We start from the raw sequence: 15,587 nt of genomic DNA, 5'->3' as shown, positions 1-15,587 counted from the left end.
AAGAATGGTTGTTTTTTTCTTTCCTGATTAAGTAACACTATCTCAAATCAACATGTAGCCCTTCCCTTAACCCTGGAGACATTCCCTAAAATATCAAGAGGAGGGAAAGAATGCATACTTCTTCCTTCATTATTTAATCTTTTTCCTTGAATTTTTAAAACCTTCCAATCCCATGTCATTGCACTAAAGATAAAATGTAAGTTCTTTGTCATGGATTAGACAGTCCCACCTAATCTGTCCCTATCTTGTTCTCTGACCTCATCTATCACCTTGGTCTCCTTGATGGCCCTCCTGCCCCACTGCCTTCTTTCTGATACCCCAACACACCCAGCTCACGCTATCAAACTCGCTCCTGTCCTAGGGCTTCTGCCCTTGCTGTGCCTGTGCTGGGAGCACTCCCAGGTCTTCCTAAGGCCATGTTCAGTCAGGGTCAGTTCCATCACCTCATCTTCCTCACCTCAGCCTTTGAGACTGGCCAGTCTACACCAACCTGCCTTCTCTTGTATAGAATTTATTCTCTGTCTCTCCACTTGCCTGCTGTTTATCCCCAGCGCCTAAAGCACTCTCTGACTCCTAGCAGGTATGTAATAAATGTATATAAAATGAATGAATCTTTGAAATAGTGAGAGAGGTCATTAGAGAGAAGATATTTAAGTCAAATTGCTTTGGTTGACAAAATAAAAGGCATACTAGAAGGGGAATAATGTCAATTTACAAAAATAAGGTTAATTTGATTTGCATTCCCGCCATCAAGCCCAGTAGTAAGATCTGCCTTGATCCAATAGCCCTCCCATCAGAGTTAAGCATGTTTTATTTCTATTGTGTTAGATATTTAAAGTAGTTATTTCCCATAAATGACACCATCAGTATTGTTTATTTCACTCCTAGGAGTATCTTCATTTACATGCTAACATAATACATTCATTGATTTCTGAATACAGATAAGTCTAAAGTAAAGTTTAATGACTCTTTATGGTGATTGTGTATCTCAATAGTAGAATTTCCACTTGGATTTCTGAAATATAGCCTTTTCTATAGCAGAGCTATATATCTAAAACTACCTTAAGCGGCCAATTTACCAATTATCGTGTTTAGAAAAGGAAAACTTTTTTAATCATAGGGTGATCAATTTTTGAAATGTAATTAATTTTGCCTACTTAAAAGCACAAATATTTAATACTATGGTTCTGGTTCTTTTTTTCAGACTTGGCAAATCATTAGCTAAATAATGGCCAAGTGTTACGTAGTATTAATACATTGTTGGTTATAAATCTTCCTCTTACTGTATATTTTATTCCGACTCTCAAACCCTTTCATTTTTTGGAAGTGAACTGTCTTTATGGCATGGAAATTACAGGCATTTAAAACAGTATCAATAAATGATGGACCCCAAATCAAAGGTCTTGCATTAGAAAAACTTCCTCAAAGGACTTGATGAACTTTGGAGGACTCAAGGCCTGAACTTTAGAATTGCGCTTGGGCGATGGTGTTGCCCAAGTTCAGAGTCATACCTAAGAGACTTCCAGAGAATTTCAGCTTCTTCAAGCAAGAAGGCATTGCTGCATTGATTTATCTAAAAGTATTTGTGTGTGCCTGTTTAACCACAGCCTCACCCGTTTATGTTTAATCTTGTTATTACTATTTTAATTTCATACTTGATTACTAATCTGAATGTTTTCCCACGTGGCTATTTTCCATGCGTAATTTCTTTCCTGTCAATTACCTGTGAATAGCCTTAAGAGTTTAGGAAAAGCATTTCATAATTACCCATGGAGCTGAGATGTACTGAAAGACAGACTTTCCGCTGTGGAAGCACGCACAATAGTTTATATCTACACGCACAATAGTTTATATCTATTCAACCAGTTTCAGCTTGTACCATTTGAATTGTGAATGGGAAAAAAATTCCACTACTATCTACAAATACCTTGTTGATAGCCTAATATCTACAAGTAATACCCGCAAGAGAAGATAGATGCTAGCCCCTATCTACAGCACCATCAGGCTAACTTCCTTAGCAAGACCTTTAGGGGAGTAGAGTGCATGAGAACAGAAGAAAATAACAATAAGAACCTTCATAAAGAACTTGAACTCAGGGCTCAGCCTCTGAATTAGCTGTGCATACATTTTTAGCTATTCCTGGACTAATCATATTTGCCTACAAGGTGTAGGGTACTATGTAAACATTCTTTATGCACATTTCAGCTCCTGAATAATTTAATGTGTGACTTTCCTTTCTCTTGAATGAATACACAGATAAATAATATATGTACAGCATATTTTACTCACCTAACATCACGGACAATCTTCCTGTGCTATCTGGTTCTCAAACCTCTTAATGTTTGGAGCTTTGATCTAAATGTGTTCACAGGCTCAGGGCCTGTGGGTCAGTGGTTAGGGCGCCGGCCACATATACTGGGGGTGACAGGTTCGAACCCGGCCTGAGCCTACTTTAAAACAACAATGACAACTGCAACAACAACAAATAGCCAGGTGTTGTGGCGGGTGCCTGTAGTTTCAGCTACTCAGGAGGCTGAGGCAAGAGAATCACTTGAGCCCACGAGTTTGAGGTTGCTGTGAGCTATGACGTCACAGCACTCTACCCAGGGTGACATAGTGAGAATCTGTCTCAAAATAAATAAAAAATACATAAAGTCTGGAGTCTTAAAATCATGGTACTATTGGGTGCTAGGACTCATGCCTATAATCTGAGCACTCGGGCAGGCCGAGGCAGGTGGATTGCCTGAGTTCATGAGTTTGAGACCAGCCTGAGCCAGATTGAGACCCTGTCTCTAGAAGTAGAAAAACTGAGACAAGAGGATCACTTGAGCCCAAGAATTGGAGGTTGCTATGAGCTATGACAGCATAACACTCTACCTAGGGTAACAGCTTGAGATTATGTCTAAAAAAATAATAAATAAATAAATGTGTTCATAAAGTGGAATCATCTTTATCATCTTCTATAAAGTTAATTTCACTCTGAGACTACTTGAAAGATAGAATTCTTTTCATAGGAGCACAAGGTAGATTCATGTATAAAAATATTTAAATTATTTTAATTCCAAGGATTCAGGTATAAATGTCAAATGTAAGTTTAACATCCACATGTAACAATATAAAATCTAAATAGATTTGGAACTGGTGTGGCTGATGCTTTAGGCGATCACCAAATGTAAAACTGAAAGATTCACTGATTGAAAATCATTTATATTCAACTGTGCAATGTGGCTGCAGGGTTTACTCCATTAAAAAGACGTGCTAAGCTTCTCAGGGCTTCAGAAAGAATAGAACTGTGTATTGAATTCAGGATTCACAAGATACCAGTGAAGAGTTCGAAGTCACAAATCTAAATTTTGAACTTGATCAACTATATTGTGTTGTAGATCCTTTGATCCTTGTTACCTCTCCTGATAGAAAGAAGTTTAAAAGACAAGGACAAAATCCATCTCTGTGTGTGTCAGCACCTACCGTGGAGCTTTAGACCTGCTCCAGACTCAGTGAATGTTTATGGAAGAAATCAATGAGCAAGCAATAGAGAGATTTCAGTGGGCACATGGGATTTTGCTCTGGCTGCCTGTCCCATTCACCAGGTGTTATTTATATGTCACAAATTGTGTGTGTGTGTGCACAGTCTGAGTATCTGTTATATTTCTGATCACTCTCCCTCCTAGAGCAGAAGCTCTTAGTGGCATAATCGTTGTGATAAATAAAATAAATAGCACCTTAAAGGTGTCCGTGCTCTAATTCCTGCTACCTATGAGTATTACCTTACAAGGCAAAAGGGACTTTGCTGATCTGATTAAGTTAAGGGTCCTGCTGGAGGAGATTACTCTAGATTGTTTGGGTGGATCTAGTGAAATCACAAGGGCCCTAAAATTAAAAGAGGAAGACGGAAGAAGAAGAGGAAGCAATACCTTGGCAGACCCCAACTTGCTCAGGTGGGTTTTAAAGATGGAGAAGGAGCCACATCTAAGTGGTATGAACAGCCTGCAGAGGCTGAGCCGAGTAAGAACGTGGATTCTCCCTGAAAGCCCCCAGAAAGGAATTCAGGCCTGCTGGCAACCTGACGTTAGCCCAGCAAGACCCAGGTGTGGTTGGCAGAACTATAAAATCATAGATGTGTTGTTTTAAGCCCCTAAGTTTGTGGCATATTGTCACAACAGCCACAGGGAACTAATGTGGTCTGTGACACTTGTTTGTCTCCTGCAGCGCCAAAGGCGTGTGTTGCAGGGAGAGAGACTCAGACGTCTCCCCCAGTTCATCTGTCTCCCCTCTTCCCCTCTGTCCCCTCATTGTTTGCTACTCCACTTCTTGGTGGAATAAGACAGAAGTTGTCAGCATTCCTCTGTTTGCAAAAGACAGAAACCTAACACAAACCACCTTGAGAAGAAGAATAAGGAGGGGGCACCTCTCACATGAGGGGGCCCCCAAGGCCTGGATTGGCTTTATTTCCAGCTGAAATGAAGGCACGCATCAGCCCCCAGGACGCTCTGTCTCTCTGCTTTGCATCCTCTCTATACACAGGCTTCTCGATTTCCATCATTTGCATGGGTTTTTTTCATAGCAAAACTGCTGCCCTCTTCTCTTCAGGGAAGGATTCTGATTTGCCTCCCTTTGCGGCCAATGAGATTGAGAGGGTGCTTCACCCATTGCTACATTAAAAAGACACCCAACACTTACTGGCTGAAGATGTAAATCATTTTACAAGCATGTCAGGGTCAGCCCTTCTTGGCTGCATGTGTGTGAAACCAGCCTGAGGGGGGCTGAGGATTCATCCCCAGGAAGAGGACTTGCTCCGCCCATGCCAGTCGGGGCTGGCTGGAAGTTCACCTGGTTTTGTTGGCTGGAAGACTCAGTTCTCCTTCATGGGACCTCCCTGCATGGCTACGCTGGGCTTCTCCTGGTCTCCCAATCTTAGAGGAGCTGGAATTTACACACAGTAGACTTCCGCCCATGCACAAAGTGGAAGCTTCCAGGAGGTGTCGCCCAAACTGACACAGGTCACCTGTGGACCACATTCTGCTGACTAAAGCACATCCCAGGGCCCTGCTCAGATTTAAGGAGAGGAGACTATATACTCAAGGTCATGTGTGAATACCATTGTCATAGTCCACAAGGGCCACTTGGCTACCAAAGTGGATACTGAATCTTTAGTGACTAATGGTCCAAACAGGATTGTGGGAGAATGGTGGGGCAGTCCCACAAAGGAAACAGGGCTGAAAACAAACCTCCAGTAACCATGGCAACCATTTTCTAGAGCGCTAGCAATTATGCAGTAAAGCAAAGCTGAGTTTCCCTTTAAGGTTATTTACTATACAGTTTTTACATTTTTCTGGAGTTGGGGAAGTAATTAAAAACTTAGGTTTAAAGCTAAGAAGTCTCAAATATTTTTCCCATTCAAACTTATAAATGAAATGATAAAATATAGCAAACAGTGCTACAAAGAAATAATTGTGCAGGATTTATAATGAATAAAGTTTAATCCAGGGGTGATTACTTGCCATAACCTTTTTAATGTGGCAATTCCTTGGGTATGGTGAAATATTTTCAGCCTACATCTGCATTTTATGTTTTTTATTTTATAGTTTATATTTATTCTCAACAGTACAGATCCCACAGTATCTGATTAATTGGGTTGATTTATGGTAATTGGCTTCAAATTAGAATATTTGAAACATATTCAATTAATTTTATCTGGTTAGTGAAGTACAATAAGGATTTTAGTGTTAGAAAGTTTTGTTTATAATATTAGCTGTGCGTATGTTTAAGGATACGGTGGACTCAAATTACTCTTCTTTGAATTTTATATTCAGAGAATGAATACACAGTATTGGGGATTAGGCAGTATTTAGGAAATGTATGTAAAAAGATTATTTAGCATGGAATCACAGAAGATTCTGGAATATTTAGCACACACACATCAATTACTTAGAGACCAGTCATCCATCCAGAGTTCTTTAAAATCGCTTCAAAAAAACACTTTGGTGAAGTATTCTCTTTTTTTTTTCTTTTCTTTTTTAACTTTTTTTTTATGAAATCATAGCAGTGTATATTGATACTATCATGGGGTACAATGTACTGTTTCTATATACAATATGAAATACTTTCATCCAACTGGTTAACATAGCCTTCATGTCTTTTTCTTAGTTATGGTGTTAAGACATTTATATTCTACAATTAGATTCACATATACCCTTATAGGATGAACCATAGGCGTGATCCCAGCAATCACCCTACCCCCTCCCCTCCCCTTCCTCTCCCCTCTCCCCATGTTCCTGGGCTAAAATTGGGTTGTAGCTTTTCTATGAAAGCTATAAATTAGTTCCATAGTAGGGATGAGTACATTGGATGCTTTTTCTTACATTTTTGGGATACTTTGCTAAGAAGAATATTTTCCAGCTCCACCCATGTAAACATGAAGTATTCTCTTTATACTAAGTTTTTTCAAGCCCATGTACAAACAAGATAGAGATCCATACAAAATGGATTAACACTGATTCTTTTAAAATGAAATTAAATATTTGAAAACATTCAAGTGGTGATTGGGTGATCTTTCTTAGCTCAAGCTCACTTTGGTAGTTTATTTATCTTAAATATTATTTTTGTCTTTCAAAGGTGAATGTAAGAGATTTATTAAAAACCTTGGATCGCTTGAGAGTACTTTAGAACTTTGCCTTAAAATCTTCACATAGGCAAAACTGCTGATATTGTGAGTTGGGATTTCCAGGGTAAGAGGATTTCAAATCACTGCTGAAAAAAGGGCTTGTTACAGGTTCCTGGCATCAGGTATCAGAAAGGGCCAGCTACGGACACAATCTTGGGAACTAAAATGGGGCAAGGCCAAAGACTTGGTTGAAATGAAAGAGACCAATTTAGACCTAGTGGGAGGAATTACAATCCCTTAAAATGGGCCTTGTATTCTAGAGAGGTATCATATAGAGCTCCGAAAGCAGATAGGATCAATGGCGTCTACATGGTTATGGATCTCGTGGTATATGGAGATGTGGATTATTTTGGAAAAATTTCCATTCTTTAGAGAAGTTTGAGACACAGTGTTGTAAAGAACAGGTGTTTTCATGTTTGCAGATACGGAGTTAGAGGCCCCACCTATCTACTTACAAGTCATATGACTTTGAAACCTTCATAATAACCTTCTTCTTTTTTTTTCTCACGATAACCTTTTTTGAGGTCTCAGTTTTGTTCTCTCTTGGGGTTGTTCTCAAGGTCCAATGAGAGAATGCCAAAATACCTCCCAAAGCTTCATGTTATTAAGTTTTATAATTATTACTGCTGCTAACAAAACTAAACATGATCGGCGAACTCGTTTATAAAGGATAGATTGAAAACATCTGAGTTGGAGCTGTCTTATTTTTTGAAAAGTATTCACTTCAAAAGTACCATGTTTCCCTGAAAATAAGACCTACCCCCAAAATAAGCCCTAGCAGGATTTCTATGCATTTGTTAAATATAAGCCCTACTCCATAGTAAGACCTAGTGATGGGCGTGGCTATCCAGTGTATGCATTTCGGAACGGAGAGGAAGACATCCCCTGAAAATAAGCCCTAATGTGTCTTCTTGAGAAAAAGTAAACATAGGATGGTATCTTGTTTTGGGGGAAACGCAGTATGATATAGAGAGTCTATGCACCCTAATCAATGTATTTTCCTCCACTATTTTTCAAGTACTAACCCATTTTTTATTGACTTTCAGTAGACACAAAATCTGGACAGGTGACTGCATACTTTTTCCTTAATAGTTGAGGATTAGGTGTATATTGTTCACTGCAACCCAGAAGGGTGATGGCTATTTATACAGAGAAATTTGCCTCCTAGAAGGGTTTGTTGTGTCTCCAGTGGTAGGACGTTGGGCCGTGGTGTGGGTTATGTGAGGCCAGTGGGACATTCTTGTTAATGGTTTGTTTCTCTGTGTTTCTCCCCCAGCTATCGGCAGGACCCTCATCCCCCGATACTTTAGCACTGTGTTTGAAGGCGGGGTGACTGACCTGTATTACATTCTCAAACACTCGAAAGAGTCATACCACAACTCCTCCATCACCGTGGACTGCGACCAGTGCACAATGGTCACTCAACACGGGAAGCCCATGTTCACCAAGGTAGGGACAGTTTCTGCCACCCTCCTGGCTTTTCCTACTCTGGGTGAATTAAAGGAATAATAATCACAGCTTTCCCCTGGGACTCTGAGCTAATTGCTCATCTCTCAGATGCTTTCCTACCATGAGAGAATCTTTTTGGTCTGTGCCATGGCATGACCTTTTGGGTGAACACTGTTTTAGATGTGTGTGCGTGTGACACTGGGCACATGGAAATCTAAGATGACAGAACCTCAAAAGCAAGGGGCAGAGAGATCCTTTAAATTTCAGTTGCTGGATTAGAATTTGTGTTTTTATACAAAGAGTCTGCTTCAGCGGAAAGAACATTCCCCCGTGGTTGTGTGGTCTGTGTACTGTATTTGTGCTTTGTTACTAAAAAAAAAATATTTTATAGCTAAATTGAGATTTGAACAAATAAGGAGAAAATCCACTAACCACAATCCAGCTGTAATCTGTAAGGACCAGAAAAACATAAAAATATCAATGAAGTTAGAGACTGAAGAATTCAAAGGTTGCTTCCCCAAATTCTAAGAAGCTCTGTGACTGGTCAGTGAGTCAAACAAGTAGCTTGCCCCCCCCCCAAAAATGCGGTTGAGCCCTAAATTGGTTACGAAACACTGAATGAGAATAGCAGAGAGAAAGGCAGGTCTTGCGATCAGATACCACAATGTTCGCAGCGGAGTTCAAGGCCTACAAAGGCTGTTAAGTAAAAAGTAGAAGAGATAGAGACTCAGCCTCACCTTCCATACATTTTATGCCTCTAATCCTTCCCATACACAGAAAATAGACCCGTGGAATCCTCCCTCTGCCCAAGACCTTTCTGGAGTACCATAGATATGTTTTCTGGCAGGTAGGAAACTTAGTCAAGGACAAATACTTAGTCACAGAATCTGGCAAACGGAAGTTTATTTTAATGAACATTCGTTCATTGTGTTCTTGTGAACTTGATTTGTGGACATCAATGACAGCAGCTCAAAATACAAATGACAGCCCTCTCTTTATAGTTATAAGAAGTTGGATTATCAGGGTTAATTGCAGAAGCCCAATTTAGAAGGCTGAAGATGTGTCTGTTACTTATTAGTTTCTTATTTATCCATTGACCTTGCTGTGGTTTCATCTTCCCAGCATCTTGCTGGGATGGGAAACCAAAGGCAAAATGCAGAAGCCAAATCGTCGAATGCCAGTGAGTCTATGGCACCTGGATTTTGTCAGTAGGCGTTTTAAATGTGGGGCACAGGGTAGGATTTTTCTCTTTCTTTTCTGTTTTAACAGTTGGGCAGAGAGGAAGGTAGTCATTGGAGAACAAAGAAGCTTCACGCAGACCGTAGACATCTCTGCTCTTAGGAGACTTCCAATATGGAACAGAATGATCACCGGAGTGATGGTTTAATCTGCCCGTGTCTCCCTTCATTCTGGAAATGCAGAGATTTGCATAATCTTGTAGATTAGATGGATACACCGGCATTCATTTCTAGTATTATAAAATCTGAGCACTGCAGGGAAAGCCTTTCTCTGCTGCTTTATTATTGTTTTTTTTTTCTTTCTCTCTAGGCTTAATGTTACTTTTAGGTAATTCAAGAAAAATATACCAAGTCCTTTTGCTTTAAGGGGGAAAAAAATCTATGATAATTAAATAAAGAGCTTTGCCATAATTAAAGAGCTACTTCCAAATCCTGTAGCCACTGAAAATTAAAAAATGCATTTTGTGGCAGCCCTTTTATATATGCGCTTAGTTTCTTTCTTTCTCAGGCCAGAACTTTTTTGCAAATGATCATAGTTGCTGTGCTCTGCAGGGTTAGTGCTGGACAGTCACAACCTATTTTAGATCAGAAAGAATCCCCTGTCTCTGACGAATTGCAGAAGTGTCATTTTCCTTTGAATCAAGGAACTAAGGTTTCCCTGTGTTGCATTCTTCCTGACCCTGGCCTGCCCGCCTCTCACATGTGTTATGTTCAGGCTTCCAAAGCGGTAGCCAGGAACACCTGAGCTCTCTCCTGGACACAGCTCCCTGAACCCCAGCATTGCTTCCTTGGACTCCCCACCTTATTCCACTCCATGGTCGTGTATCTGCCAACTCCTGGAATGAAGATTTCCGTGCTGTGATCGGAAAATATCACTTTCTGGGAAATGGAACTTGGGGATGTGGCCCTAGTCCAGATGCTAATTAAGCACATTTATTTTTAGGAAAATTTGAAAGGATTCATTTTTCTTTCTTTTTTTAAAATAAAAATCCTTGGTGATTGTTATATCACCCAAAGAATCTTTCTAATGTTTTCTTTTGTTCTTATATTAATTAAAAATAACTCATCTTCATAAAATAAAATACTGTGATTAGTTACTATGATCATCCCTTTCAGTGGCACAAAGAGAGCGTTCGGAAGCCAGTGCTTATTTTTAAAGGGGGGACCTGCTCTTAGTACATTAATTGCTTAGCATGTCATGTGGAGGCAGCATTCCATGGTTCCAATTTAGACTATCAATACACTCTCGTTCCCCAAATAGCATTTGACCCACTGGTTCTGAGTTGCTTTTATGAAAATTTGGTCAACTGGTGAATCAAACATCAGCTGTAATCCTAATCAACCGAAACATGAAATAGTCCCCAGGAGGACAGTGAGCATTTTGCAATTTCCTGATACCAGGAACATTCTAGATAATGGATAAATATGGAATTAGAATTTTAAAGTGCATATTAAGAGCCTTTCTTTTAAGTTTTCCGTTTTTGATTCCAGTAGGACACAAGCGTTGGTAATTAGAAGAGCATGCATCCAGGTTTGCCGAACCAAAGACCCCCCGAGTTATACTGCTATTGGAGGGTGGGAACATTGGTAGACACTGAGAAAAACGCTCTTGAGGGTACATTTCGGGGTTTATTTTTAGGTTTTACAAACTGGAATAGTAGTTACAGCCATTATTGGACACCTTCACCACCTCTGTAAATGCAGGTTTATATTTTCTCTGTTCTCATTTATTATGAAATTATTTCCTACTGCAGACAAGTGCCAGGCAAGCCTACCAACCAGTTTTCCTGTATGAATAACCACTGTGTCTCTTGACAGTTCCCTCTTTTACCTTAGCCTGTCTGCTAGATCATGCTCCAGAATTTCTACTATTCTCTAAACTCCAACCAAAATATAATATTAATGATCACATTGTTCTTATTTAGATATATGTATGCATTTACATAAGAAGGATCTGTAAGCAAAATACAATGAGCTTTATGCAACCGTTAATCTAACAGGACTATCCCGTGCTTGCGGCTCCAAGCAGAAAGACTAAGAAAAAGAAATAAACACCCCCACCTGAATAAAAGGACACTTTAGTTCATGAAAGCTCTGTGAGAACCACTGGATTGTATGGCTACGTTCATGGTCAGCACTGCTTTAGAATTACTCAAAGAAATAAAAGGGTTAAGAAGCTACCGGTTAGTTTGAGAAATGTTCTTTTTTAGGTCTCTTATTCCTGGCCGAGTCTCCAGCTGGCACGTGATCAGCTGAATGCCTGCCAGCCTCTCTCTTGTTGATCCTCCGGAGACCATCTGTGCTGGGGGCATTGATTAGAGTGTGTCTGCTGGGATTACATCTTTTCTGTTGCCATGCCAACTAATCAGCTGATTTTGGTTACCACAGAAACAAAATGTCAGAGCTCACAGTACGGTAACATGAATTCAGCACAACAGAAAATGTTTTCTTAATTGGGGACCCTTTTGATTTTGGATTCCAAGTGAAAGGCAGCTTAAAAAAAAAAAAGGCCGACTTTAGATAAAAGCTACATTAACTATATTGATTAAGAGGAATGCACAGAATTTTTCTGAAGAGAGAAGACATTAATTCTCCTTTTATAGGTTATGCCCATTCTTTACCATTTCCAAACAAGAAATATATATCTTTTTTCTATTCCCCTCTATTCCAAATTTGTGGGTGGTTGCATATAAAACAAACCACAAAGCCTTCGGTTTCCTTCAACTTTTATGGCTGGAGCAGGAGTATAGGGTCTGCCCAGGGCCTGGGATGAAGCTGGGGATGTAATTTCCTGGAGTAGATCATCAGTGACCACAGCTCTCTTCCTTTCATTCAAGGAAGTCATTTATTTTTCTTTCAAGAAACACCTAACACAGTCAACTGGGATTCAGTTCTAAAGAGTCCCATCTTGCACATGGCATACCCTGGATGAAGCCGATTCCTTGGTTTGGACTGAAAAAGAAGGAGCCCAAGGCTTGTTGCAGTTTTCCATTTTGTAGGCCCATGACAGTTTGACTGTTAGAAAGGTCTCCAACTAGTTTGCTATGTTATTGTGAACAAAGAACGCAATTTAATTTCACCTTACCAATGCTCCGATTGCGTAATCCATCAGAGGACGCCACACAACCCTTCCCATGATAAAATTCTGCTCCCGGAGAAGTAAACCAGAACCTCCACCTGCCCTTGGCTTGTGGTTCATAAATACAAAACCAATCGGTTAGATAATAAAAAATGCTGACATTTAACTGAGCTAATATTTAAATATCTAGGAGTACCCCCTCTTTTAAAAAACCGGATTATAGCAGCCACATATCTGTCCTGTCTTGTCGAGACATTTTATCATTTTCGGCTGCCTACAGCTATCTCCCTTTTATGAAAGCTGTCACTGCTGGTGGCTTCTGTCAGACCAATGGCCCAGGGGGAACTGGGTAGCTTAATCGCCATGCAAGTCTTTTGAAAATCTTGCTAAATTAATTCCAGCACTGATGATGCTTTGGAGAGTGGTGTGGGGACTCTGAAATCTTCCCCCATTTTAGTGTACTCAGCTCTCATGGCTAAGATGCCAGAAACAAGGCTCTGAAGACCACTCGACCAAAGGGTTTTGAGGCAAGGTGCCCAGATGCCCAGAATTACCCACAGATTCTGCTAATTGGATCTGAGATAGAGGGCTTTACCTAGGTTATCGATAATTATCTGGATTGGCACCCTTCTTGAGTCGTGTCCTGTCGCCATTTGTTATAATCCCCCTGTACTGACGTTTAGCTTATTTAAAGAAAATATTGCCTTCCATAACAGAGTGTAGAAAGCGCCTAAGCCAGAGCTAAGGACCTAATCGCAACTCAAAAATGGTGGTGTTTTGTATTAAATTCCCGAAGAGGAAAGCAACTATTCACGTTTCATAATAGGATGATAGAAACTGTTCACCATCTTCATGGATTATAGTTTGGGAAATATATTCCCCACTCAGTTCATTTTTAATGATTCATTTGTTTTTAAATGTGTCTTTTCAAGTTTTATGTTTGTTTTTAGCCTAAGAACTCTTTCTCCAAAAAAAAAAAAAAAGGTTGATCAAAAACCCAGTTTATTAAAACAGATACAATCAAAGCTGCTCTGGTGAAATCTAGCAAATATTTGCAGAGACCTCTAAGTTGAGATGGAGGTACAGCTCAGCGCCTCCCTGCAGAGCCCCTGAAATGCCCCCAGGGAGCCCCTTGATCTTAGATGGTGCATCACGGCCACCACTGGTTGAGGGCTTTGTGTTCTTTTTGGCTGTATTTCTTCAAGGGTAGAGGTATCATTTACTGCCTTCCCGCCATGTCCCAGGTACAATGCCAGGCAATCCACATACATAATTTCACTTAATGTATTTTCTCAAATGAGAAAACTGGAGTTGAGGAAATTTGATTTTCCCAAGGTTCTGGAATGAGTAAAAAGTAGGGTCAGGATTCAGATCCAGTCCCGTGTGATGCCAGCGCCTCCCTCCCCGCGTTGTACGTTGCTTCCCTAAGGGAACTGGATTCATTGGCAAGTTGTCACTAATTCAACCAAAATGCCACTGCCACTTCCTGTCGCCCTGCTGACAGGGACTCAGTGGCTTGTGATTGCATTTCCTTTCAGTGTGACCTGGCTATTTGTACCCTCAATGATTCCCCAACAATCAGTCAATCAAATAAAGTCATTAATAGCAAAAAGAACAGTAAATAAAATAGGAACTACATGCAAAAAATGATTTGACTATCAAAAGAAGATAAAAATCCTACCCTGTTCCTGATTACTCTGTCAAGAAAGAAAACCTCTGGAAGTCTATTATATTTCATTAATAACATATATTTTTCTTAGAAAGATAGACTGTCCCTCCCCCCAAGACTATCCTTTTATATCAGCAAAATTTGTCTTTGCTGATGTGATGAGATTCAAGAAATATATTGTGTAAACATGGCCCTATTTTCTGCATGTCAGTCCCCAGTTTCCACTGTCTTGAGTTAAGCATTGGCCTCCAGAATCTCTCCTTGGAAATGAAAGCTTCTGGTTGGGTAATGTTGTAGCATCTCACACTTCAGCATGGATGATTTTATTGAATGCCTTCTCCCAGAATAGGATAACTAAAATTAGGACAAGAACTCAAGCTTCTACGGCAGAAGATTAATGAAAGTGGCGGGATAGCTGGGAGGGAGAGAATGCCCATGATTCTGATCCAATGTCCCTCTAAGCTGGGTTTCTCCCCATAATTACAGATGAAGAAATGGAGGTTTCTAGAGTTTCATTAATAACTAGTATAATTACTAGTACCTCACAGCTAGTAAGCAGCTGTGCAGTCTTTTGAACCTGCTGATTCTAGAGCTGACACCTGTCTCCATAGGCCATTAGATAGACCATCTGTGTCACATCTTTACTGAGGGCAAGTAAGGGACACAATCTGAGTGACCGATGTATGAGTTACAAAACGTGACGTTCACAAAGAGCATGACAAATGAGTGTGTTGTCTGTCACTTCCAGGTGTGTACAGAAGGCAGACTGATCTTGGAGTTCACCTTTGACGATCTCATGAGAATAAAAACATGGCACTTTACCATTAGACAATACCGGGAGTTGGTCCCCAGAAGCATTCTAGCCATGCATGTAAGTAATTTAATTGTTTTACTTTCTTTTCCTTTTTTTCCCCTCCTTCATTTTACTCAAGAGAAAAACCCAGCCCTCTCTCTGTAAGAGAACCCCAGTAACCACCATATTTCAGGTAATTAACTCTAAATATTGAGTTTTATGCTCAATCATCTTAATCCGCTGCCCCCACCTCTACCTTTGGCTTCTGAGTCTGGCACGTCACATCGTGGGGCTATTTTTGATACTTTGTTATTCTGAACTGCAAATGCAGGTTACCTCAATAAACAGTTTGTACTTTTCTTAAATTCCATCCTGTGGTTATCAAGAATTGCTCTTCCTGGGCTAGCAAATTTGTTATGTATAACTGGGGAAAGAAATAAAACAAGAGGGAAAAGAGTTTCCTGTTGTGATTAGAACCAGCTGACCAGATGTGGGACTCCCGGGGCTTCAGGTCCACATCAGCAGAAGCTGGTCCTTCCTCACCACGGGGCTGGATCTGAAGTGGTCTGTTTGGGGTTGCCTCAGTTTCATTTGACCATAAATCACATCAAGTGTATTAAGCATTCATTAAGTGCAAAGGTAAGTTCAATGCCAATCCAGAGCTGTATTTTAAACATAAGTAGGAATAAGTCGAG

At 40.2% G+C, this 15,587-nt stretch overlaps 1 protein-coding gene across 8 annotated transcripts in view; it reads left to right on the top strand.

The window, feature by feature from the left end:
• LDB2 (LIM domain binding 2) overlaps positions 1–15,587 on the top strand; it is a 334,861-nt gene that overhangs the window by 267,647 nt on the left and 51,627 nt on the right. For all 8 annotated transcript variants that reach the window (XM_012807460.2, XM_003793491.3, XM_003793492.2 and 5 more), the window contains exons 3-4: positions 7,941–8,113; positions 14,848–14,970. In XM_012807460.2, coding sequence (XP_012662914.1) covers positions 7,941–8,113; positions 14,848–14,970 — 296 coding nt within the window. The remainder of the gene's footprint in view (positions 1–7,940; positions 8,114–14,847; positions 14,971–15,587) is intronic.

The sequence above is a fragment of the Otolemur garnettii genome, unplaced genomic scaffold (genome assembly GCF_000181295.1).
Source record: "Otolemur garnettii isolate 467f Iridium unplaced genomic scaffold, OtoGar3 scaffold00069, whole genome shotgun sequence".
NCBI lineage: Eukaryota > Metazoa > Chordata > Mammalia > Primates > Galagidae > Otolemur > Otolemur garnettii.
The sequence above is the reverse complement of the archived record's forward strand: the minus strand, read 5'-3'. Positions and strand labels throughout refer to the sequence as shown.